At 41.5% G+C, this 27,315-nt stretch overlaps 1 protein-coding gene across 1 annotated transcript in view; it reads right to left on the minus strand.

Annotated features, from left to right (window-relative positions):
• The window catches only part of KLHL3 (kelch-like family member 3), a 177,903-nt gene that overhangs the window by 20,821 nt on the left and 129,767 nt on the right, over positions 1-27,315 (minus strand). Inside the window, exons 8-11 of the mRNA XM_006899495.1 lie at positions 27,164-27,313; positions 4,588-4,705; positions 4,280-4,477; positions 2,515-2,616 (exon numbers count right to left, since the gene is read on the minus strand). Of these exons, the coding sequence (XP_006899557.1) occupies positions 2,515-2,616; positions 4,280-4,477; positions 4,588-4,705; positions 27,164-27,313 (568 nt within the window). The remainder of the gene's footprint in view (positions 1-2,514; positions 2,617-4,279; positions 4,478-4,587; positions 4,706-27,163; positions 27,314-27,315) is intronic.

Raw genomic sequence — 27,315 nt, forward strand, 5'->3', positions numbered from 1 at the left:
GGGATGGGTGTGTCAGAGGCAATGAGATTGGCACAGGATAGAGCAGGGTTTAGGGCTGTTGTATGTCGCTATGAGTCGCAAACGACTCGACGGCACATAACAACAACAACAACAACAAACATATACTCAGAATGTTCTCAGAAAAGTTTCTGTCAAGGTGGATATTTGATTACTACCAGTAATTGGGTTGAATTCTTTAAGCTCCCTCAAATATTCTAACACTGTATAAACTGAAAAATACACACTAGAGATTTCTCCTTGAGTCTATGATCCGGGCCTTGCTATAATCCCTAACCTATTGTTTGATATTCCTGGCTAAGGAACAAGAGGGAGAAATGGGAAGATGGCTAGATAAAGCACTTATATTTGGCAGACAAATCAATTTCTGGTTTTATCAAGAATCTAAGATTTTAAGAAGTAATATAATTTGGTAGAAGAATAAAAATCCCTGCACTAAGATAATTTGTTTATTATGTTAGAATAGTATACTTTGAAATGAAAATTTAAAATACATAATACTGATATAGGACACAAAACAGTAAGGGAATTTTTCTATTAACATCTAACTCACTACATGCTATAGTGTCTTTAGTGCGCCTGTGTATTTATGTCTGTATACGTGTGTACATGAAAGCAAGAATGTCTATGTATGTATTGTAACGCATAGCTATTCCAGCTAAATGCTCATTTTAAAGTACCTTAATAAAACAATGTTTATTAACACATTTTGATTCAAATAATAGTCTATATTTTGGTACACTGGATTCATATTTATAATACATCCTACATGTTAGTTTCTAATGGTATAAGAGAGTGTAACTTTGGCTTGTTGCCATCAAGTCAATTCCAACTCACTGTGACCTTAATTACAAAATAGAACCACCCCTTAGGGCTCCATGGATATAGTCATTACACAAGCAGATTGTTTCTTCCACAGAGTAGGTTGTGAGTTTGAATTGCCAGTCTTTCAGTTAAATGCTAATGGCTTAACAACAGCATCACTGGGGGTCTTTTGAAGACAAGCAGCACAGTGACTCAACCTTACTTGGTGAAACTGAAGAGGGCCTGAAGCATTTGCTGCAGAGGGTCAAGGACAGTAGCCTGCAATACGGATTGTATCTCAACATGAAGAAATTGAAGATTCTCAGCACTGGGCCAATTGGCAGTATCAACATAGATGGAAAAGAGATTGGGATTGTTAACAATTTAAACTTGTTCGGTTCCACAATCATCACTCTTGGCACAAGCTGTCAGGAAACCAAAAGACGAATTGCATTAGGAAAATCTGCTGTCAGAGGCCTCTCCAGAGTGCTGAAGAGAGCAAGGATGTCAGTCTAGAGAAGAAGATGTGTCAGATCCAGGCCATGGTCTTTGCAAGTACTTGCTATGCATCAGAGAGTGGACAATGGCCAAAGAGGATAGAAGAAGAATTGATGCTCTTAGTTGTGGTGCTGGAGACGAGTATTGAATATATCATGGACTGCCAAGAGAACTAACAGGTCTGTCCAGGAGAGAGTGAAACCAAGCTGCTCCTGGAGGCAAGGAATTTGAGACTCCATCTCATACTTTGGGTATGAAGTCCGGAGGGACCAGTCTTTGGAGAATATCATGTTGGAAAGGTCGAAGGACAGAGCAGGACAGGAAGAACCCAGATGAGATGGATTGACATAACTTGTGTAATGAGGGCAAGTGTGACAGAGATAGTGAAACTGGTTCAGGATAGTGCAGGTTTTAACGCTATTGTGCATATGATTGCTAAGAGTTGTAGTCATCTCATGGGCACATAACAACACAACAACAGCAGCATAATGAAAGGGTCCTGGGTGTAGAGTCAGAAGACCTGAGTACTGACTCATTGTGCTATTTGTCAGCCGAGTATCTTGCAGTGTAACACCTCATTCCTCTGGCACTCAATCTCCCCATCAGGAAGAGAGGGCATTCTAAGCCCTACCTATCTCCTTCACAGGGCCTATGGGGAAAGTGGTTGTGAAAGCCCCTTATAAACTACAATTGACTGTATAACCATCTCCCAGATATCACCACTCCTTTCCCACCTTACCCCACATACTCTCCCAAACTAGTGCTGAACTCTAGCAGCAACCTCCCATGTACTATAATCAGACCTGGGCAGTAGTACTTACCTCTTCAATATTCTGTAAATGTTCAACCAGATTAAAACTCCTATGTTTGTTGACTCTGGGTTCTCTACTTTTCTAGTCTCTCCAACTCTTAACAGAGTGATTGATAAGTGGCCAAAGAAGCTGGCATTTCCCCCCTACACACCACCTACTCTTCCTTTGACTTTTCTTTGACTGTGGGGCCTTGGGTCAATAGCTCTTCCTCTGAGTATCAATTTTCCTCACCTATTTAATGAGAATAACAATACCTAACTCAAGCTCAGTGACCAGAAGACTAGAGTTAAGGTAGAGAGAGTGTCAAGTATGATGTTGGGCATAAGACAAAGGTCCATGGATTCAGGCAGGATCTGGTAATGACCCACTGCTGCCTCCTTACCCTCCACAACGCCCACACCCACACTGCTTCGCCGCGTGTTCATCGGGGCCACAAAGAACCACTCGTTGGTCTTGTAGCTGTAGGCTTCCACCGACGCTAGGCCTGGGAGACAAGAGACTCATAAGCATTGTGTGACAACAGTTCCCACCCTGCTGTGCTGAGGAACAGTGAGGGTAGAAAAGAATCCAAAGCTGAGGGACAGAAGCGTGGATATAACTGCCTCATTGTGCACTCTGTGGCAACTCCCTTAAACACATATATGGTGTGTCCAGCTGAAAGATCCACTAAGATTTACATCAGAGGGAGATTTATGAGAAGACAAAGGAATAACTAGCCTGCCTTGAACTGAAAATTGTTTAAGCTAAAGAATTAAATAGTTTCATTCCCTGTGAACACTTGAGGTTGCCTGACTGAATATTTATCTTACCCCAGGTAGAAAGCTAAAAACTCACTTTCCCAGACTCCTTTGCAGTTAGAGATGAATAGGTCAATAAAACCTAAGCAGAAGTCTGATGGGTATTTCGGAAAAAGCCTTTACTTCTCTGATGTAGAAGCCATCCTTCCTATTTCCTGCTACCCAATACACAAATAAATGAGCTAACTAGAGCTGTCACTGCCACCTTGTGACCATGAGGGAAAGGCCAAGAGAAACTGAAAGAACTTGAGCTCAACATCCTAGAGCAACTAGACCAATCCAGTAATTGCTGGACTTTGCATTTCTCATTTCACGAATAAAACAAAATCTCTCATTTTTTTAAAGTTACAATTTAGTCAGGTTTTCCACTTCAAGGGGAAAATCACTCCTGAAAGGCAGGATGCCTCACTGCCCTTTTGCTGTCTTTATTCCCAACTCCTAGTCAGTAGAGGCAGCCTCCAGAGCAGAAACCAAGATCACTGCCAATCAAGTAAACGCCAACTTACAGTAACCCTACAGGACAGAGTGGAACTGTCCACAGGGTTCCTAGGGCTGTTATCCTCGTGGAAACAGACTGCCACATCTTCTTTCCACCAGAGTGGCTGGTGTTGTTTTCACACTCAACCAACAGAACATGGGAGACCCTGGTGGGGGCTAACGACTCTGAAATTATGCGTGCGGTAGAGGGAAGAATGATGGGAGAGGATACTGATTTGTGAGAACACCAATTGACTATTCATAGAAGTTAAAAAATATGCATCTCTCCAGGAATTAAAGGCTATCATTTTAGTTTATTAGAGTTACTGTCTATAGAGACATCTGCCTAGAGGTATAAAGAAAGATAAAATAATATCTCTAAATCTATCTCCACTAATAGTTCCTGATTGCAATTTTGATGCTAGATTAAAAGCCAGGAGCAAGAACTCTCTTGTTGTGGAATAGCCTTTCTCTGGTTTTTATTTAGCTTGAAAATTGGACTTAACAGAAAAAAATGAAGAACAAAGACTAGGGCAGCCTGACCCCATGTGCTCTGAGCCAGGTCTTTCTCCACTGCAGAATCTCAGTTTTTTTCATCCGCTCAGTGGAGGACTAAGACTAGAATCCTGAGACACCCTCTAGGTATGCATACACCCTTGTGAATCTCACCTTCTGAATAAATAAATTCCCAGATACAAGAAATTACAGAAAAGATTCTGAGTAGGAGGGCTTTCCTGCAGCCTGAGAGATCACAGCACATGGGGAGTTCTGTGCAAGAGAAGGAAGGATGGGCTTGGTCCTGAGCAGGAGCAGTACTGTTGCAGGAGGGTGCATACTAGGCTGTGCAGGGTCAGGAGTATGTTCTGGACCTACCAGTGCTGCCATCAAAGCCTCCCACAGCATAGAGCAGGTCATTGAGGACCGCGGCGCCCAGCGTGCTGCGGCGCTCCTGCATGCTGGCGATGGCCGTCCACTGGTCCTTCACCCCATCGTACACGTCCACCGTCCGCACACGCAGGGAGCCATTGAAGCCCCCCACCGCGTACACATGGCCAGCCATGAACACCACACCTGAGGCACAGGAAACCGAGGCAGCAAGGTCATCTAAAGGAGTTTATCAACTCAGTTGGAGCAAGCTGGGGGAAAGGTCACCCCAGAAGCTGGGAGGCTAGACCGCTCACCTGCTCTGCATCTTCTGGAGGGCAGCTCTGCAATCTGATCCCATCTGTCCTCCTCGAAATCATAGCACTCCACACTGCGGATCGCCTTGGGCGCCTGGCCGCCGACCACAATCATGACCTCCAGAAAGACAGGTGGACATTAGATGGTGTCCCCAACTTCTGCATTAGTGCATGGCAATCCCTGGTACTTCCACATACTTACTGTTTTGGACTATGAGGGATCAGAGATACCCGTTTACAGTTAGATATAATCTCCAGCAGGTATGAATGGTCAGGATAAGTATAACTAGCAACTTCCCACAGAAAGACAATACAAGTCTATACAACCTGCGCTATGTAGATGATACAGCCTTGCTTGCCGAAACTGAAGAGAATCTGAAAACGTTTGCTGCAGTAAGTCAAGGACTGTAGTCTTCAGTATGGATTGAAGCTAAACATCAAGAAGACAAAGATTCTCACCATTGTACCAAGAGGCAGCTTCATGACAGAGAAGAGATTGAGGTTGTTAAGAATTTCAGCTTGCTTAGCTCTACAATCAACACTTTTGACACCAGCAGTCGGGAAATCAAAAGATTAATTGCATTGGGGAACTCTGCTGTCAAGGACCTCTCCAGAGTGCTGATGAGCGATGATGTCAGTCTAGAGACTAAGGTGCTCCTGATCCAGGCCATGGTTTCACAATTACATGCTATGAATTGGAGAGCAGGACAATGACTAAGGATGACTAAATGATGCAGAACAGTATTGAACATACCATGGAGAGGCAGGACAAAAAATAGGTCTGGCTTGGAGAGGGTGAAACCAAATTTCTCCTCGGAGGCAAGGATTTTGAAGCTCTGCCTCACATAGTTTGAGTACATGGCCAGGAGGGACCAGTCTTTGGAGAATGGTATCATGTTTGGAAGGGTGGAGGGACAGCACAGGAAAACAAGACCCCAGATGAGATGGATTGACACGATAACTGGGGTGATGATATTAGGTGTGTGGGAGTCAGTGAAACTGGCTCAGGATAGGTCAAGCTTCAGAGCTATTATACATAGGGTTGTTATGAGTTGCAGGTGACTTGACAGCACTTAACAACAACAACATGCTTCTGAAACCACCCTGCACAAGTCCTAGGTTGGGGGTGGGTATATGAATCACTCAGGGCATCTTCTCAGGATTGGGGGAGTGCTTATAGCAAGCAGACATGAACAGATACTTTGAAGTAGAGTACAAAATATGGATGGATTTTTAACATTAAAATTATTTCAAAAATCTTACGTTTGAATGCCTAAACTGCAAGGGGCAATTAGTTGTTGCAGTCAGGAAAAAAAAAAAAAAAGGAAAAAAAAACACTGGTAAACATTGTTTTGTTGTGGTTACTATAAAAATTTACTTAATTTACAATGTTCTGGAAAACAGTGCTAACACTAGTCCTATTTCCACAAAGAAAGTAGTATTGGGTAAACTTGTTACTGACACCACTTTAGTAGCTCATCCTCACAACTCCAACTCTATGAGGGAGATACAGTAAAACTTTTGAGAGATGCTGTTGTTAAATGCCATGAAGTCTCCCTCACAGGAAGAAATGTTCTGGAATTCCCATTTGTCTCAACGTTATCCATAATATACTACGATCCACACAGTCAACTGCCTTTGCATAGTCAGTAAAACACAAACATCTTCCTATTGTGTTCTGCTTTCAGACAGAATCTGACATCAGCAGTACTATTCCTTGCTCCCTCTCCCCTCTGAATCCAGCTTGAATTTCTAGCAGTTCCCTGTGAATGTTTTGCTCCAGTCATTTTTTTATAATCTTCAGCAAAAATTTACTTTTTAGTATTAGCAATACTGTTCAAGAATTCCTGCATTCTATTAGGTCACTTTGGTGGGGGAGGGGAAGGAATGAGAATATGGATCTCTTCAAGTTAATTAGCCATGTAGCTGTCTTCCAAATGTCTTGGCACAGACTAGTAAACATATCCTAAGCTGTATCTATTTGCTGAAACACCTCAATTGGTATTCCATTAATTCTTCGGGATTTATTTTGTCACCAATGCCTTCAGCAAAGCTTGGACTCCTTTCTTCAATGGTTTGATATCAGTCTTTTTTCCCTTTTTTTTAGACAGTGACTCTTTCATCTTCTTTTGATAGTTCCTGCATCATTCAATAATGTGCTCATAGAATCCTTCAGTATTTCAATCTGAGGCTTAAATTTGTTATTCATTTCTTTCAGCTTGAGCAATGTTATGCATGTTCTTCCTTTTTGGTTTTCTCTCAGTCTTTGAATGTTTCATTGTAATAGTTTGTCTTCTAAGGAAGGTCACTACATAATGCTGAAAGGGTCAATAGAACAAGAGGACATAACAATAATAAATATCTATGCACCAAATAAAAGACCAGCAAAATACATAAAACAAACATTAACAAAACTGAAAGAGGAAATCAACAACACTACTATAGTGCTGGGAGACTTCAATACACCCCTCTCAAGAAAAGATAGAACTACCAGAAAAAAACTCAACAGAGATACTGAAGAATTAAATCACACAATAAACCAACTTGACCTCATAGATATCTATAGACTAATGTACCCCAAAAAAGCACAGTATACCTTCTTCTCCAAAGTGCATGGAACATTCTCTAGAATAGATCACATTCTAGGTCACAAGGCAAGCATCAGTAGATTCAAAAATGTAGAAATAATACAAACCATCTTTTCAGACAATAATGCCACAAAATTAGAAATTAATAATAGGATGATAAAGGAGAAAAAACCATACATTTGGAAGCTGAACAACACCTTGCTTGAACATGACTGGGTAGTAGAAGAAATAAAAAATGAAATTAAAAAGTTTCTTGAAACTAATGACAATGAAAACACCACTTGCCAAAACCTCTGGGAAGCAGCCAAAGCAGTAATCAGAGGTCAACTTATAGCAATAAGCAAACTATTGACTCTCTAACCCAATATCTCCAGCAAATTGAAAAAGAACAGCAAGAAAACCTGACACCCTTTAAAAAAACTGAAATTATAAAAACAAGAGCAGAAATAAATGAAATAGAAAACAGAAAAACAATTGAAACTATCAACAAAACTAGGAGTTGGTTCTTTGAAAAGGTCAACAAAATCGACACTCCACTAGCAAAACTCACAAAAGAAAAGAGAGAGAAGACGCAAATAATCCGAATAAGAGATGAATCAGGTAACATCACAACAGACCCAACTAAAATAAAAAAGCTAACATTAGAATACTATGAAAAACTATACTCAAACAAATATGAAAATCTAGAGGAAATGGACAAATACTTAGAAAAACACAACCTACCTAAACTGACACAAACTGAAACTGAACATCTGAACAGACCCATTACAAAAGAAGAAATTGAAAAGGCAATACAACAACTTCCAACCAAGAAAAGCCCTGGACCAGATGGTTTTACAAGTGAATTTTACAAAACATTTAAAGAAGAACTGTTACCAATTCTACGTAAATTATTCCAGAAAATAGAAGAAGATGGAACCCTCCCAGATTCATTCTATGAAGCAAACATATCTTTGATACCAAAGCCAGGAAAAGACAGCACCAAAATAGAAAACTATAGGCCAATATCTCTCATGAATATTGATGCAAAAATCCTAAATAAAATACTGGCAAATAGAATCCAACGATACATAAAAAAAATAATCCACCATGACCAAGTGGGATTCATAACAGGTATGCAAGGATGGTTCAACATAAGGAAAACAATCAATGTAATTCATCACATCAACAAGGCAAAGAACAAGAACCATATGGTCCTATCAATTGATGCAGAAAAAGCCTTTGATAAAATCCAACACCCTTTCATGATTAAAGCACTCAACAAAATAGGATTAGAGGGGAATTTCTTCAACATAGTAAAAAGTATCTATGAAAACCCAAGAGCCAACATTGTTCTTGAGCAGATCTTTGAAATTGTTATATTCTTAACTGTGTGATCATGAACAATTTATATACATTGTCTTGGCTAAGAAGCAGGACAGGTCATACACTTCTGAAACAACAAGCCCTTGAAAGCCCTCTAAAAAGCAGTGGGACTCAACAGAACTGCATTGCCGATCCAGATCTTGCAAGGTGTCCAACTTTGACAGGATGCAGTCTTAGCAATTTCTATCACTATAACTGGAAAGCATTTAAGCTTTCCTTCTCTGACAGGCTTCCACTTTACACTGATTCTAACTTTCAAAGGTTTTGCTATATAATCATCTCCACTGACAGATGAGAAAATAAAGCCAAGGGAATGTGCATAAATTGTCAAAGGTCATACAGCTAAGAGTAGGAGAGCACAAAGTGTAACCCAAGTCGGTCCGACCTCTGTGTAGACTTAGCCCTTTCCTTCTCTAATGACAGGGTCCAGGCAAGATAGTTCTCAATGTCTTTCAGACTCTGGGTCACAGTTCATTAGCAGATTAAGGCATCAACTGAATGGGTTTCAATCACATACTTTTAATAGAGAAGCAAAGACAATGTTATGCCAAACAAAATCTACTGTTCCAATTCCGTGACCCTCAAACAGGTTTCTGGGCTGTAAATCTTTTTTGTAAAAAACTGTCCTTCTCCCATGAGTGCCTGGTGGATTAAAACCTCTAACCTTTTGGTAAACAGTTCTATTATGTCATTTGGAAGTGCCATAGCAAAGATGTTCTTTCCTGAATATTTGTTCTGGTTATTTACATATGCAAGTATATTTTAGCTGATAGATAGATAGATAGATACAAGAAACTGTGTTGCAATCCCAAAGGCACCAAGTTCGAGACCACCAGTAGCTCTGCAGGAGAAGGATGGGAAATATCCTCCTGTGCCATTAACTGCCTCTGAAAACCCACCAGAAGGTCAGCTATGGGTCAGTTCCAATTCTATGGTACACAACAACAACGACAAATATATATTCCAGCGAAACTACTTGATCCTTGTTTTCTCCTTGTGACTTCTGTCATAAACTACCTAGTACTAATGAAAATTAAAATATCAACATTAAAAATTGCTTCCATTTTTTAATAAATTAATGAAAAATCTATCATTGTCTTTTTCAATGCTTTCTAGAGTGAAGATAAAAGAGTGGAAATTACAGTCAGTCAGTATCATCCACATTTTCTCATGATGTCTGGCCTGACTTTAATGGTTCTCAAACTTCAGTCGTGTACAACAGAATCACTTACAGAGCTTAGAAATTTGTATTTTAACAAGACAGTAGATTTAGAATAAGGGTAAGGTTTGGAATAAGGTGGTCTGATGGTAAAGTGCTTGGCTGCTAACTGAAAGGTCAGAGATTCAAGCTAAAAGGATATGGTGGTGGTCAACTTCTATAAAGAGTTCTAGCCTTGGAACCCTACAGGGCAGCGTCCTGCTCTGTCTGTCAATAGGAATCAACTAGATGGCAATGTATGTGGGTGGGAGGCCAGGTGTGGAGCCTGAAAATGTGCATCTCTAACAAGTTATCAAAAGGTAACGCTGATGCTCTGCAAGAAATGTTTTGAGAACCACTATCCTAGCTCACAGTTAGTAGAATTTTTTTATGGGAAATGAACTTTTTCTTTGCCATTTTTAATTAATATAGGACTCTTTACTGCGCCCAGTCTCCACAATAATCTTGGCTGTTGGTGTCAGATACCATAAAGTCCACAACTCATAGTGACCTTATGAACAACACATCTAAACTCTGTCCTATCCTGTGGCATCCTCCTTATTTCTGACATACCTCATTCTTTGTTGCAGTCACTGTGTCAATTCATTTGGTTGAGGGTCTTCCTCTGCGTCACCAGCCCTACACCATTCCAAGCATATATCTTTCCAAGGAATAACTTCTAACAACATGCTCAAAATACACAAGATGGCACTTTGTCACCTTTGCCTCAAAGATGTGGCTGAACTTTCTCCAAGGCATATCTATTTGTTCTTTTGGCAGTCCATGGGATATTCAGTAGTCTTCTCCAATACCACAATCCAGAGGTATCAATTCTTCTGTCATTCTTATTCTTGTCCAGCTCTCATATGCATAATAAGGGATTGAAAAGGCCGTGGCCTGAATCAGGTGCACCTTAGTCTTCAAACTGACATCATTGCTCCTCAGTAATTTGGAGAGGTTCTTGATTACATGCTTCCCCACTTCAATGCATTCCTAACTTCCTAACTGCAGGTACCAAGGATGTTGATTGTAGATCCAACTAAGATGAAACTATTGACAATGCCAATATTTTCTCTATCTATCATGATGTTGCTTATTGATGCAGTACTGAGAATTTTTGTCTTCCTGATATTGAGATGTAATCCGTATAAAAGGCTGTAATCTTTGATTTTCTGTAGCAAGTGCTTCAAGTTTTCCTCACTTTTTAAGGCTGTGTTATCTGCATAATGCAAGTCATTGATGAGTCTCTGGTCCTGATGCCACATTCTTCTTCATATCGTTCAGCTCCTTGAATGATTTGCTCAGCATACAGATTGAATAAGTTTGGAGAAAGGATACAACCCTGATGCACACCTTTCCTGATTTTAAACCATGCAATGTTCCCTTGCATAGCCAGTGATAGCAAAGACCATGGCCTGTATCAGACACACCTTAGTCTCCAGAGAGACACCATTGCTCTTCAGTACTTTGGAGAGGTCCCTAACAGCAGACTTTCCCATGGCAATACGTCTTTTAATTTCCTGGCTACTGGTGCCAAGAGTGTTGACTGTAGAGCCAAGCAAACTAAAGCTGTGAACAATCTCAATCTCTTCACCATCCATCCTGATGCTGCCAATTGGCCCAGTGGTGAGAATCTTTGTCTTCTTGACATTGAGCCTCAATCCATATTGGAGGCTGCAGTCCTTGACCCTCTGCAGCAAGCGCTTCAGGTCCTCCTCAGTTTCAGCAAGCAGGGTTGTGTCATCTGCATATCGCAGATTGTTGATAGATCTTCCACCAATCTTGACCCCACATTTCTCCTCATAGACCCCAGCCTCCCAGATGATCTGTTCTGCATACGGGTTGAAAAGGTATGGAGATTGGATGCATCCCTGGAGTATGCTCTTCCCAATTTCGAACCATGCAGTGTTTCCTTGCTCCGTCTGACCACTGCCTCTTGGTCCAAGTATAGGTTTCGCATTAGAACAATTAAGTGTTCTTGTATACCCATTCTTCTCAGAGTCAGTCACAGTTTGTTATGATCCACGCAGTCAAACCCCTTTGCATAGTCAATGAAACACAGATAGACATTCTTCTGGTATTCCCTGCTTTCAGCTAAGATCCATCTAACATTAGCTACAATATCCCTAGTACCATGACCCCTTCTAAACCCAGCCTGGACTTCTGGCAGTTCTCTGCTGATGTGTTGTTCCAGTTGTTTTTGGATAATCTTCAGTAAATTTTGCTTGCATGTGAAATTAATGATATTGTTCTATAGTTTCCACACTCTGTTGGGTCACCTTCTTTGGGATGGGAACAAATATAGATTGATGCCTTTAAGCTGTGGTGCTGGAGAAGAGTATTGAGGGTACCATGGACTGCTAGGAAAACAAACAGATTCATCCTGGAAAGGGTCAAACCAGGCGGCTCCTTGGAGGCAAGGATTTTGAGGCTCCATCTAACATAGTTTGGACATGTTGTAAGGAGGGACCAGTCCTTGGAGAGGGACACCATGCTAGGGAGGGTAGAGGGACAGCACAGGAGGGGAAGGCCCTCTGTGAGGTGGATTGATTCATTGACTGGGGTCATTGGGATGGATGTATCGGAGACGGTACAATTGGCACAGGACAGAGCAGAGCTTAGGGCTGTTGTACATAGGGTCGCTAGCAACTCAATGGCACATAGCAACAACAACAGTGTTCCCTTGCTCTGTTCAGACAACAGCTTTTTGGTCTAGGTATAGCTTTTGCATGAGCACAGTTAAGTGTTCTGGGATTCCTATTCTTCTCAACATTAGCCATAATTCATTATAATCCACACAGTCAAATGCCCTTTTATAGTCAATAAACCACAAATAGGCATTCTTATAGTATTCTCTGCTTTCAGGTAGGATCTATCTGACATCAGCAATGAGATCCTTGGTGCCATGGCCTCTTCTAAAGCCTGCTTGAACTTCTGGAAGTTCTTTATTAGTGTACTGTTCTAGCAGTTTTGGGATAATATTCAGCAATATTTTATTCATATGTGATATTAATGACATTGTTCAATAATTTCCACATTTTGTTGAACCACCTCTCTTGGAAATGGGAACAAAAATTCATCTCCTCCAGTCAGTTGGCCAAGCAGCTAATTTTCTGGCATAAACTGGTGAGCATATCCAGGGCTATCTATATTTGTTAACTGAAACATGTCAATTGACATCACATCAATTTCTGGGGTCTTATTTTTGCCAATGCCTTCATTGTGGCTTGAACTTCCTCTTTCATTACCATTGGTTCTTTATCATATGCTATTTCCTGCAATATTTCCATGCCAACCAATTCTTTTTGGTACAGTGACTCCATGTATTCCCTCCATCTTCTTTTGATGTTTTCTGGATCATTCAAGATTTTGCCCATAGCAACTCTCAGTATTGCAACTTGAGGCTTGACTTTGTTTATTGTTCTTTCAGCTTGGCAAATGCAAGTGAGTTCTTCCGTTTTTATTTTGCAATTCCATCTCTCTGCAAGTTATGTTGTACTTTGCTTTGTTTTCTCAGGCTTCTCTTTGAAATCTACTGTCCAGCTCTTTTAATTCAGCATCTCTTCCCTCTGTTTTAGCTCCTTGATGTTCTAGCACAATTTTTAGAAGTCTCTCCCCACAGTCGTTTTGTTTTTCTCTTTTTGCTCTGTCTTTGTAATGACCTTTTTCTTTCATGGATAATATCCTTGATGTAATCTTGGAGAGAAGGGAAATCATTAAAATCTGTGAGAACTCACAGGACAACATGCCTCGTGTGAACATCACCTACAACGTGGGGAGACAAAGGCAGGCCTGACAGTCACTGCTCGGCATTCGTCATTCATCATTCTCCCCCAGGATTCCCAGCTCACCTGTCCTCCATTAATCCACAGCAGTCTCTGGCAAAATGTGAATTTTCCGTGTTCAAAACAAAACCAAAATTCCATTCTGACTTCTGGAAAATCCCAGAGGAACCCAACTCACACCGTGCAGACTCAGAGCTGCTGCTACTACTGCTGCTTTTTGAAAGAAATGCTCTCATTTGACCTTCCTGAACACTTCAGCTCAGAGACCCCACTGCTCTGTGTCAAGAGCAGCCCCTTCAGGAGAAGAGGCACAGCTGCAGCCTCCATTATTTCCCATCTGCTTCTCTGAGCATCACCAACTGTCCCAGGAGACATTCATGAACACAGCCTCTTGTTAGCTTCAGAAAATGCCCAGCTTACTCCTCCGAGGAAGAATGACTTGCCCTGTTCATAAAAGTCACCTAGAACTTACACTGTTTTAGTTGTGAGCAGATATGATTAAACCAAAGGCAAATTATTGAGAGAACTTCCTCTGAAATCTACTTCTTGGAACTGAGGGAGAATAAAGCCAGTTTTTACTTTTCATTCTGTAATGACTTCTTCAGGAACCCTAGGCCCTCACACATGCTGTTCCCAGGATACATCCACCCCTCTCTTCCCCTCCCAAAGTGCTTTCAGATCCCTTTGTTTTAACACCTGCTCATCCCTCAGATCTCAGCTTATACATCAAGTCTCTCAAAGATGTTGTTTCTGACTTCCAAGTTTGAGTCACATGTCCCCCCTCCAGGCTTCAGCGTGCCCCTCGTCCTCCCATGAAAACATGTGCCACATAGTGCATAACAGTTCAATGACTTGTCTGTCCTCCTCCCTAGACAGAGAGCCCTGCTGAGGCAGAAAGCTCCTCCTCTGTACCATCACCGAGATAGCCCAGTGCCTGTGGAGCCATGAAAAAAGGGATGACTCATTTATATGAAACCAAAGAACAGTAAAGGGATGGGGTTTGCATTTTCACCCCCTGAGAATTTGCATTTCCCTCCAAGAGATAGTGAATCCAAATCTACATTTTAACAAGATCCCCAGCTGATTCTTGTGTCTACATGAGTCTTAAGAATATTATGCCTGAAAGAGTCGTCTGGAGATCTGGGTAAGTTGTGAGTTCCGCTTCGGTGTACCTGGCACAGAAAGGCAAACTCAAAACAAATGATCCAACCAGAAAGTGCCAGTGCAGAGCCCTGACAAAACAGGACTGGCTAAAGCTAGATCAGAGGCAAAATACTGAGAGGATTATTTCTAAAAATTAGCAGGATATACAAAGGATGAAGGATACAGAAGACAAAAAGTAGGCTGGCATGTCACTTATTTGTGTTGAAATAAGTTAGAAAACCAAATTACAATTCTAGAGATACTGACTAAAACAAAATGGTGAAACAATACCAAGCCAAACCCATTGCCCTTTGGGAGATTCTGATGCCTGAGGACCCTCCACAGGGTTTCTGAGGCTGTAAATCTCTCCAGGAGGAGACTGTCCATCTGCCTCCTGTGAGAGCAGGTGGGTTTGAACCAGGGAGGTTAGAAGCACAATTTGGAACAAAATACCCCACCAGAGCTCCATAAAATAGAGGGGGTTTTACCCTCTCTTGACTTTTCTCAGTTCACCAGAAGAAAAGGTAGTTGATTCTTTGCACAAGCTTTCTAATGTCTTCTGTAAATTAAAGTGCAAGAAAGCAAAGTGCAGCTTTCAGAGTACCTCATGATGCCCCCAAAACAATCTTATATTGGGGTGGGGGAAAATAACACAGCACAAGATTTTATAAAATAAAGTTACTAGTAAACTCAAACTGGTGGTAATGTGCTTTACATGTTGGGCTGATAGCCAAAAGGCCAGCCACTTCTCAGGAGAAGGATGAGAAGTCTCTGCCCAGGAAGATTTATAAGCTTGGAGACCTGACAGAGGGGCCTCACAGGATGAAATCAACTCAGCTGCAGTGCTCGCTTCGGCAGCACATAGACTAAAAACTGGAACGATACAGAGAAGATTAGCAAGACACTTGTGCAAGGATGACATGAAATCAACTCAGTGCAGTGGCTTGACTTGGGTTGGGTTGGATTTGGTTTTGGGTTAAGACACTTCAAAAGTTGCACAGTGGTTAAAGAAGCTAACAGTGAGGTTTTGTGGGCTGGGCCCATCAGGATCTGGAAACATGGAGAAAGCTCAGGAGAGCAGGAAAGAGCAAGTAGACATTCTATTCCATCTCCCTCACAGACAAGAGGAATTGGATTTTTTCTTTTTTTTTTTAATGGCAAGTACTACAAGGGGCGCTATACTCATCATGTGATCAAAATGCACAGGGGGGCAAAAATACAGACATTTTCTATCTTCAAGTGGTTGTTTCCATAGATACTTAATCATAGCAACTAATTCAGGAAAATTAGTGTTTCCCTAAGCCTGCATGTAGTACATCTCTGACATTATAAATCTCAAGCTAGTTAAGACTACAGACTATTAGAGCAGGAAACCTTGAACAATTTCTCCTGAAAGCTTCATTTTACAGATCCAGAAACGCATGCCCAAGGAGATCAATAGGCATATTTCTTCCCCTAATCCTAATTTATGAAAGATATAGGATGCCTTTAATAGACAGACAACCTGACTCAAACCAATTCATTTATTTGTCAGTATTTAACATTTCTCCTTCAAGGTATCCTTGAGTAGTCACTGTTGTTAGGGGCGGTCGAGTTGATTCTCTTTCCTGGTCACCCTCGCTGCTCCTGCACAATCACAATTATTGCCATGCTTGAGGCCACTGCTACGGCCTCGGTGTCCATCCATCTTGCTTTAGGTCTTCCTCTTTTTTACTGGCCCTCTTCTTTGCAAAGCATTAATATCCAAAGTGTTTTTATTATTAGTCATCACATAGGAATTGCAATCAGCAGGATTTGCAATTGCAACGAACAACTATGCTACCTTGAACATATTTAATCATCCTCAAAAACTGAAATAGGCTTGAGAGTCTTTGAGGTCCTGAGCCCAATTCTCAAGTAGACTCCAATTATCAGAGCAATGGAGGTTGTAGAGGTTCCAGTAGGTGGAAAGTCCTGGTTTACAGAACATGCGTGAGCCAGACTCCACAGTCGGAGGTGGTTATCAGGTCCACTCTAAGGAAGGCATCCCCACTCTGGAAAGTCAAGCGGTCATTCACTTTGGGGAGATTAGTCAGACCATGTCAAGGCTACCTGATTTCCAAGGGAGGAAATCTCGCTCTTAAGATTAACAAGAAGATTTTAAAATAAACATGTTATCTCTTTCAAATAAATAATTATGGATCCATTAATGTGACTGTAGCCTGGGAAGTTTCTCAAAGTGGAAATAAAGGCATGTTGGTTCATCCTCACTGATAACACCTCATATCTGAGAGCCATTAGATGTCAGAGACTCACCAAGAGAAGGGGCAGTCAGTGACCGGAACAGAAATTTCAGCACACTTGTAATTCAAGTTATAATCCTCACCTCAGGAGCATGCAAGCATTAAAATTTCCATTACGGGTGCAAAATCACAGTAAGGAAACAACCTGGGCTCTACATGCTTTTTCCGTGGGGTAAAAGTAGAGTGTGTGTCCAGACCCTCTTCCATGACCGGTGTGCTGGGCAGAAGGCAGGCCCAGCCAGTCGGTCCCTCGGGCCAGGGCAGGAAGCAAGAGTCTCTCTTACCCTGGTGCGTGGGGCCGCAGGGCTAACACCAAGAGTTCATCCGAAGAAGTGAGTCGAGGTGGCGCCAGAAGACTTCTCTGAGCAGGTTCCTGAGCAACAGGTGCTCCAGGCACACAGTGACAGCCAAGGAACTGACAATGGGGTCTGAGAGCCAGGACATGTGGGGACACAGCTCAGAGGGAGAAGGAATCGGGGAAACGGGCCTCGGAGTTAGATACCCCTGAGCTCAAATATCAGCTCCGCCACTTAAGAGCGTATAAGCTTTATTTTTGTCATCTGTCACATCAGGATAATAGGATGTTTCTCACACCAGTATCAAGGGGTTTAAGTGATATAAAGCACTTGGCACAGTAGTTGGTAAAGAGAATAATTGTATAAACATCCACTGCTATTAACAGATCAACACCATCATCATATCATTTCTTAAAGCAGTTGTTAAAAATAGATCCTAAATAAATACTAGAAAAGGATATTTGTGTACCTGTGAATGGGAAAGTGATTACCACTAATTCCAGGGATGATGATAAGACTTTTTTTTCAGACGCAGGCTTTTGCCAGGAAATAGGCTGGGTCCAGTAGGTGGAAGTTCCTGTCCAAGAGCTCAGCCCAGCTCATCCTAACTACAGACTCTGTGTAAAACACTGTCTACTGAACACAGGACGGCATGACTGAGGGGAAAGGTGCTGCGTGTGGCCAAAATGGCTTTTCTGTGTCATTTTTAAAGAGTTGGATAAAGACGTCAGCTGAACTGGAATGACAGTGACAAGTGCCAGGTTCTGTACATTTCCAAAAGATTTCCATATTCCTGGAACTTCATCTCTATATTGCCATCTTTGGAACAGAGCAATGTAGGAGTGTTGTGAGTGACTGAGAGACAGTCTCTGGTTGTCCATAGCAACCAAGCCCCAAGGAGAGTGCTGGGTGGTGAATGTGTGGGAGCCAAGATTATGCCATTAGCTGTTCTGTCTTGAATGTGTCAGCATGATCTGTGCATATGCAGCGTGGAGAAAAACATCCTTATTACCCTCTGCAGCTATCTCACATTCCTCTCCAGGAAGAGATCTGTCCACAGAGAGATTCACTGCTGAGTTTTGCTGAGAATAGTGCAAATCTTCCTCCATCTGTGTGTTTTTGGAAGTTTGTTCTGTCAGTTGACTATTTGGACAGGATTCATACGTGTCCAAACTAGCCTGCCCTTAGAATCCCTACAGCTGTTATTATCAGCACAGTGGAGCTTGTGTTGTGTAGTAGTATTATCTCTGAATTGGCCAGGCTGAAGCTCAAGTTCTATCACTGTCACTTAAGAGCTACGAACCAAAACCCAAAACTCACTATCAAGTTTGTTCTGATTCCTAGCAACCTTCCACTGAGTTTCTGAGGCTGTAAATCTTTACTGGAGAAGACAGCCCACCTTTCTCCCCTGAGTTTGAACTGCCAAACGTAGTTAGCGCTCACGACACATTGTCATCAAGTCTCACTGAATCTCAGTTTTCTCCAACATTGAAAGCTTCCAGGATTGTTATGAACACCATACTGGATACTGTATATAAGTGAATGATTGCCATTACTGTTGTTTTTATAAGTGAATGATTGTCATTACTTTGTTTTAAAAACAATAATACTTTTGTCATCATCAACAGTCACCTTGGTGATAAGAACAATGATCCAGAGAAGAAACAAGACACCAAAGTACAAGTCACTCTAACTCGCCATGAAGGGTCAATTCTCCGGTAATCAAATCCGGTGTCTGGAAGTTCATCTTCATGGACAGCTCACATTTGACCCTGGAGACTCAGCTCGGGCCTCAGCTCCTGCAGAAAGCTTTCCCTGTCCTCACCCCCTCAGTGTTCTCAAAGCTTCTCACCTGTACCTCACAGAGATGCTTTCACTCTGGACGGTAGGGATCCCCTTAGGGAAGGGACGATTATGAGGTCATATGAGCCATTACAGTTTCAGTACGTATCCCAGTGCATGGAAATGGGTGACCTATGAAACTGTGTTGGATGAATGAATTCATACATTAACACATTAATGCACTTATGAGCACTTAAGAGTTGATTGCTTTAAAAAATCGAAATGCCTCATAGAGCCCTGGTCACCTAGTGAGTAAGGTGTTGCACTGCCTAACAATTGCAAAGGCAATCGGTTCAAATCCACCAGCTGCTCTACAGGAGAAAAATGGGTGATCTCCATCCATGCAATTTACAGCCTCTGAAAATCCACTGGAGGGTCAGTTATGAATTGGTTGCAAGTCAGTGGCACAGAACACCAACAACCACCAGCCCCTCACACTCTTCCTAACTCCCACAAACAGAACTTGATTCACTTAATACTAAACTTTAGGGTTAAACCAGTCTATAGTCAAACTACATTAGTGATAAAAGAAGGATATAAATCTTCGTGACATACACGTGAAAGCACAAGTGTGAATGCTGACGAGAATGAGAGGGAGATTAGCTGTGAAAGAAATGGAAATAAATTCCCACAAAGCTTTTCCTTCTTTAAAGACATGTCTCTTGCCTTTCCTCTGATACCATGTCTAAGATGGAAACAGTCTTAGAGTTTTAGCTGGGACTTTGAGCCAGGGGCCAGCCCCAGGCAGTTTTACCACAACCAGCCACTTCAAGCTCCTTGTTAAGTCCAGTTGGAAGGGTCTACTTATGGTCTACCCAGAGCCCATGATGGCCAAAACCTAAGTCGTCATTGTTTGACCAGAGGGTGGAATGTTGATTGGAGCTGGACTCTGTGGCTGGTTTCCACAACATCTCTGCATTATGCAAGTTAACAACAGTACTATGCTTGCTGCCTCAGAAGAATATGTTGATTTTGAATATCTGAAGCAAGTTCTTAACTAGATGGTAACTGATAAGGAGCTGGTGAGAGGTGGACACAGATCTAGTCCTAGAGTTACTCATCTGTAACTGACCACGATGAATCCCTCCTGGAACATTACACTGGAGAGCACGTTCTTGACTGTGTAGCCACACTTAGTCCTACCACACTCCTTTGGAAACCATGGATGATGGCGCATACTAGGCTCAGCATCTGTTGTGAGAGGTTCTGAAGAAGCAGCCAGAGCTGAGCCCAAGAGCTAGTGAACACTGCATATGAGCGCTGCACTACGGAGATGCCCTCTGCTACAATCAGTTTCAAATTGTCACTGTAACATAAAAACCAACTGACAAAACCCATTGTTATAGTGGTGGTGGACCGCTGAGTTGGAACCAACCCATAGCTGACCCACCCGCCAGTTTTCAGAGGCAGTTCATCACATGGGAGGAGATGGTCCATCTTTCTACTGCAGAGCAGCTGATGGATTTAAACAGCGTGCCTTAAGGATTGCAGCGTTGCCTCTTGCCACTAGGCCCACAGAGCCCCCTGATAAAACCTATGAAAGGTGTTGAAATAGAGGGATCGCTGTCTGCTGAGATCAACTGGGATATTGCTCACCTGATCAGTGGCTTTGGTTGATGGAAAAATGAAGTTGCACCCTCCTTTTTTTTTTTTTTAAATTGGTTGGTGCAGAGGCAGATTTTTCATTTGTAAAATAAATATCCTTTGGGGTGCAGAGGCAGGTTTTTCGTTTGTAAAATAAATATCCTTTGGGGGATGAAGTCACTTTCATTCATGAAGATTTTTACAATTATATACTCTGTGCCAGAATCTGTCTGTGTGTTAAGGACGCTGATTAATAACACCAGTTGTCATGAGACTCACAAGCAAGCAAGGAAGTAAGAGAACCCCAAATGCCTGCTGGTGGTGTCAGTGTAGGGAGCCCTGGAGGCACAGCCCAGAGGAAGCTGTGCTGTTAACCCGAAGGTGATTGTGCGGCCAGCCTCTCTGAGGTTTGCATTTACAGTGGCTCTGGGGAAGATGAGCAGTCTCCTCCAGTGCGATCTGCAGCCTCAGGAAACCTGCGGGGGAGTCGGCTATGAGTTGGTTCCCAGCCGATGGTGAAGGAATGTCACTTTAGGTTCTCAGTAATGTTGTGGAGTTACTGTCTTTGTTTTCCAGGAACAAATAAAACCTTCAACCATCTGAACTTTCTTTCTTGATTCAGTAACATTTCTTACTGATTTTATTTCTCCATATTAACAATTAATTACTGGAAATGGTAATTTTAAAACTATCATTTACAATAGCATAAAAAAACTATGATATATGTTGGGAGAATATTGCAAGGGTGTGTCAGCTGCGTAATGCAGGCTGATGAGTCTTCCTCTGATCCTGATACCACATTCTTCTTCATAGAGTTCAACTTCTCTAAGGATTTTCTGAGAATACAGACTGAACAGGTATAGAGCAAGGATACAACCTTGATGCAATATCTTTCCTGATTTTAAACCATGTAGTGATCCCTTGAACCCTGGTGTCCTAGTGGTAAGAAACTGCACTGCAATCCTAAAGGCACAAGGTTCAAATCCACTGAAAGAGAGGATGACTCTCAACTAGATGGATTAACAGAGTGATTGCTGCATCAATGGGCTTGAATGTGTCAGAAATAATGAGGATGGCACAAGATAGGACAGGGCTCAGATTTGTTGTCTAAAGGGTCGCTGTGACGCATACTCAACTTGATGGCACCTAAAACAGCAACAACTTGGGGAGAAATCTAACAATGAAACTATGTGATAACCATAAACTGAATAGTTTAAAAGATTGCTGAGGAAAAATTAGAGAGGGGTTGAATCAGTGGAGAAGGACTCTGTTTCTGGGATCAGGATCATTAACACTAGAAATACTGACTTGGTATTGCTGTTGTTGTTAAGTGCTGTCAAATATACAACAACCCAGAGTGACCCTATGAACAACAGATCCAAAGCCTGTCCTATCTTGTGCCATCCTCATCTTCTTGGATATACTCTGAGTCCACTGTTACAGTCACTATGTCAATCCATCTACTGAGGATTGTTGTCTTTCACTGACCCTGGACCTGTGACTTGTATCTTTTTGTGCATAGTATCTTTTTCCAAGAACTGGCTTCTCCTAGTGACACGGCTAAATATGTGAGATGAAGCTTCACAATCCTTGCCTCTCAGGAGCACCCTGGTTGCACTTTCTCCATGAGTTATGTGTTTGTTCCTTTGGCAGTCTGTGGGATTTTCAATACTCTTCTCCAAAGCCACAACTCAAAGGTATTGATTCTTCTCCTATCATCCTTCGTCATTGTCCAACTTTCCAATACAGAGCAAGTAATTGAAAAGACTATGGCTTAGATTAAGTGCACCTTAGTCTTTAAAGAGACTTAGTTGCTCTCTGGAAACTTTGGAGAAGGCCTTGACAGTAAATTTTCCCAGTGCAACATGTCTTTTGATTTCCTGACTGCTAGTACCAAGGATGTTGATTGTGGATGCAAGTAAGATTTCCTTCATGTTGAGATGTAATCCATATTAAAGGCTATAGGTTTTTATTTTCTGCAGCAAGTGTTTTAAGTCCTCCTCTCTTTCAGCAAGCAAGGTTGTGTTATCTGTATAACACAGATTATTAATGAATCTGCCTCTGATCTTGATGCCACATTCTTCTTCATAAAGTCCAGCTTCTCAAATGATTTGCTCAGAATATAGATTTATTAGGTATATAGAAAGGGTACAGCCTTGATGCACAACTTTCTGGATATTAAACCACGGAATGTTCCCTTGCTCTGTTCAGACAACAGCCTCTTGGTCTAGGTCTTCATCTTGGTCCAAGTATAGAAACCTAAGTGTTCTGGAATTCCCAATCTTCTCAATGTCAGCCAAAATTTGTGTGACTCACACAGTCAAATGCCTTTACATAGTCAATTATGTACAAATAGGTATCCTTCTGTGTTTTTTTGCTTTTAGTCGAGACTTAGCATTGATAAGATGTAAGTTTGTCCCTTCCCCAAATACTCTATAGAATCGACACATTCTATAAACCTGACAGGCTCTTTTGTAGATATTGACAAGCTGATTTTAAAATTCACATAGAAATATGAAGAACGTAAAATACTTGAAATAGCTTTAAAGAAGAAGAAAACTGTTGCTCTCACACTACCTGATTTGAAACCTTACTATAACGCTAGTTATGGCATTGGTGTGAAGTTAGACAACTAGAAAAATAAACCAGAACAGAGTTCAGCTATAGACCCATAAATATGAAAGCAATTAATCACAATAAAGATATGAGGGTAAGGCATTGGAGGAAGGATAATCTTCCCAGGAAATGATGTGGAACAACTGGATAATGATACTTCATACACCACATTAGAAAAAAATAGTTTTAGAACAGGCCCAAACATGAAACACAAAACTTTTTAAACTATTTTTTTTTCTAGGAGAAAATGTTGTGACTTCAGGCAAAGCTATTTTAGACTGAGAACACAAGACAAATAAATCACAGCTAAAAAAATGGTAAAACTGAACTTCACTAAAACTGCAATTGTCAGCTCTTCCCAGACATCGCCAAGAAAATGAAATGACAAGACACATGTTCAGAAAAGATATTTGCAAAATCTATGTCTGATACAAAGACATATCAAGAATATATAAAAGAAAAATCTTACAAATTGTTAACAGTTAAGTTGGGCAAAAAATTTGAATAGGATCCTTCACCAAAGAAGACCTGCGGATTGCAAGTGAGCACATGAAAAGATACTCAACATCATTAATCATTAGAGAAATGCATATCAAAACTACAATGAGATGCCACCACATTCTTACCAGAATGGCTAAAATTTAGCAAAATAGATGATATATTTTGTGTTTTGGCTGGGGACATGCTACATGGTTGTAAGCCTTTATCAGAGCTCTTCAATACATCCCTAAAACAGGTGAACTGCACTGTATACTCACTCACATATCTCAGTAAATCTGAATTTGAATCTCGTCTGCCACCAAAACCTGTACCTGAGAGGAAATGTATATAAAAGATTAAATGTAGAGTTGGAAATAGGACAGATCTCAGTGCTGTACTTATTGGCTATGTAACAGGACAAGTCACTTCTGTAGCTTCTGAGATAGAATACAAATAACACCTGGATATAGCCTGGTTGATATCTTCCCTTGGCTTACCCCAATTCCTCAAGCCCTCAGTAAGGATCTCTCCATTAATAACGTGCACTAGCAATGGTGGCACAGTATGAAAAGCAGGTTGTTGTTGTTGTCGTTGTTATGTGTCTACAACTCATAGCTCTGAACCCTGCCCTGCCCTGAGCCAATCTCACTGACGCCAAAACATCTGCTCCCATTATCCCAGTTACTATGTCAATCCATCTCATAAAAATATAGAAGAACGCGTAACAAATTTGTGCATCATCTATGCGCAGAAACCACACTAATCTTCTCTATATCGTTCCAGACTAATTTAAATCATTCAGTCAAGTCAGAATCAACTCAAAGCTAACCCTCCAATGGGTTTTCAGAGATTAAAATTTTACAGGAAGTAACTGCCAATATTTCTCACACAGAGATGTTGGTGGATTAGAACCATATGCTTTTGGATTGGCAGTACAACTCCCTACCCACTGGGCCACCTGAGCTTCTGACAGAGATGGGTTTTCCCTTCCCTTAGCAAAGGAAGTCATGGTTTCAGTTGCCTGAAACTCACAGAAGAGCAAACATTTGTCATTCTCATCACAACTGTACCACAGAGTTACAAGGACAGGGGAATGACCTTGGTCTGTTGAAATGAGAATGGACTCTTCTCACTTACACAGTCAATAGGTGGGAGGTTGGAAATGACTTTCAGCTTGCCTAGTCCAGGCTCAGATTTTTCATTTTTATTTCTCAAGCTATCTTCCAATTCTTCATTCCTTCCATTTAAAGTATTGATTATTCAGTATTCCTTATTTACCACTCAGCTTCTGCATGCATATGAAGCAATTGAGATTACCAGAGCTGTGGTTAGACACACCTTAGGAGAGAGAGTTGTAATACAGTTCTTGGAAGCAGATAGAGAACTCTGTAAAAATGGTATCCAGACGTATCTTTTCCATTTCTAAGAATTCATTCTTAGGAGATAACTGCACAAATAAACAAAGATGTACATACAAGGATATTTAACATATAAAAGTATTTGTATTGTCAGAAACCTCTAAGTTACTGCAAAGCCCATTAATAGACAACCGATGGTGTATAGATATAACTGAATCCCATGCACCCACAACTATTTAAGTACTGATTTCTATCCATACTAACAAAATAACAAATTGGCCTATAACATGGGGGAGGGTGATTTCAACCTTTATAGCATGACATCGTTTCTCTCAAAGTGTTCTTTTTGTCTATTTGTGAATGTTGTCGTTGTTGTAGATGGTTGTCGAGTCAAGCATGACTCATAGCAACTCTATGAACAGACTACCTGATGCCTTTCTATAGCTATCACCATTTCTCAGAGTGCATAACATTTCCAGAGGCAAGTGGTTTAGGAAACGGATGCCACTCCTACTTCCAAGTAAGTGCATAACAATGTACCTGAAAGGGGGGTGGGGAATCACCAAAATGGCAGTAGTGATTGCCCAGGGTAGAGAAATTTCAGGTGAATTTTACTTTCTTGTCTAAAAATCGCAGTATTCTTTTGATAATTTATAGTGCGTACATTTTTCTGTGATTGCATAAAGCTATTTTCACTTTGAGAAATATCAAGACAATTTAACTTAACATGCCAACAAAATAAAAGGAAATCAGCATTCTGAAAGGTAAAAGGCAAGCCAGACGAAAGGCCTTTGAAATCAGCAGAAGGCTAAACAAGACAGACAGGTCAGCGTTCAGGTGCAGGGTTATAAGGGTTCAGAGAGCAGGTCTGAAGACGGAAAAGGTCTCAGTCCAAACTCTCGTTCTACCAAATTAGCTGTGGTGACATGGACAAGTTACTTGACAATTCTGAACTTCCATTATTCTCATCTGAATAATGAATTAGAATAACAACTATCCTAACCTGATAGAGTTGTTGAAAAAAATAAGGTATGTGATACCATCTATATAATATATGGCACACAGGAGACTCTCAGTACAGGTCGGTTGCTTATACTGTCTGGTGTATTTGAGACGGTCATTCACTTTGCAACCACCACACTCTCTGTGGTCCAGGGTCACAGGACTGCATACCTCAGAGAATCCCAACAGTTTGTGAAACCCTCCTGGGAGCAGGAGGCCCGGAAAGCTGCAGCCAGCCAGAAAAAAAAAGGAGACACTTGCCTAAGTAATCCCCAGATGCTCCCCACTGTGTCATCAATGAGCCAACAAGACTCATTCCTCTCCTCCCACCTTTCCTGCTGGGTTAGCTGAGACCATTCTCCACATATCAGCACATAAGAATCCTAGAAAGACAATCAGAGTGCCAAGCAGGCAAGGACCTTGAAGACTACCTAGTGCAGCATCTTTCAATCTGCAGATAACCCAACCAGAGGGCTTGCAAGAAATGGAGGCAGCCACTATTCAGCCTAAATGCAACCCTGGGATCCCCTCCGATAAGCGTCCCTTCCCTCCCCTAGAAACTCCTTTATAAATTTTCATTTCTCTCATTTCCTTCTCCTCCTTCATTCCTCCCTGACTCCTCAAAAAGCCACTTTTCTCCTCTAGCAGCCCTAATTGTCCTTTATGGCTCTGTGGTGAGGGAAGGAGCCAGACTGACTTGAGGAATGGCTGAGAAAAATAATTGATGGGCTACTACTAAGTAAAATCAATACAGCTATTCTCAGCTTCCAATAGAGACAGAACCCAAATCATGTTGTGAACAAGGAGGGGGAAAGGGAAGAGCTCTTAGTTATTCTCAAACTGCCCTGATGACACCAAAAGTTACCTTGAAGCTCATAAGAGAAGGAGACCTTGGAAGAAAGAAGTACCAGCAGAGTCACGAAGACCTGGCAAGCTCCATCTCCTAGTTCTTAACTGCAATCATGATTCAGAACAGTCATCCACTCTCCCAGGTCTGACTCCCTCCAACTCTCGGCCGTGGCGGGGCTGGGGCTTACCTTGGGCAGGCTGACTGGAGTCCTGGGCTTGGTCCTTGGGTTCTTAATCAAGAGCCTCTGATCCAGAGGGAGCAGATGGTATTTCATGGCCTCAATGAGGAAGTCCTTACAGGTGTTGTTATTCTTTATCAAAGCTTCTTCTTCAACCGTCT

Source organism: Elephantulus edwardii, unplaced genomic scaffold, assembly GCF_000299155.1.
Source record: "Elephantulus edwardii isolate Elephantulus edwardi_28Jun2011 unplaced genomic scaffold, EleEdw1.0 scaffold00259, whole genome shotgun sequence".
NCBI classification, from domain to species: domain Eukaryota; kingdom Metazoa; phylum Chordata; class Mammalia; order Macroscelidea; family Macroscelididae; genus Elephantulus; species Elephantulus edwardii.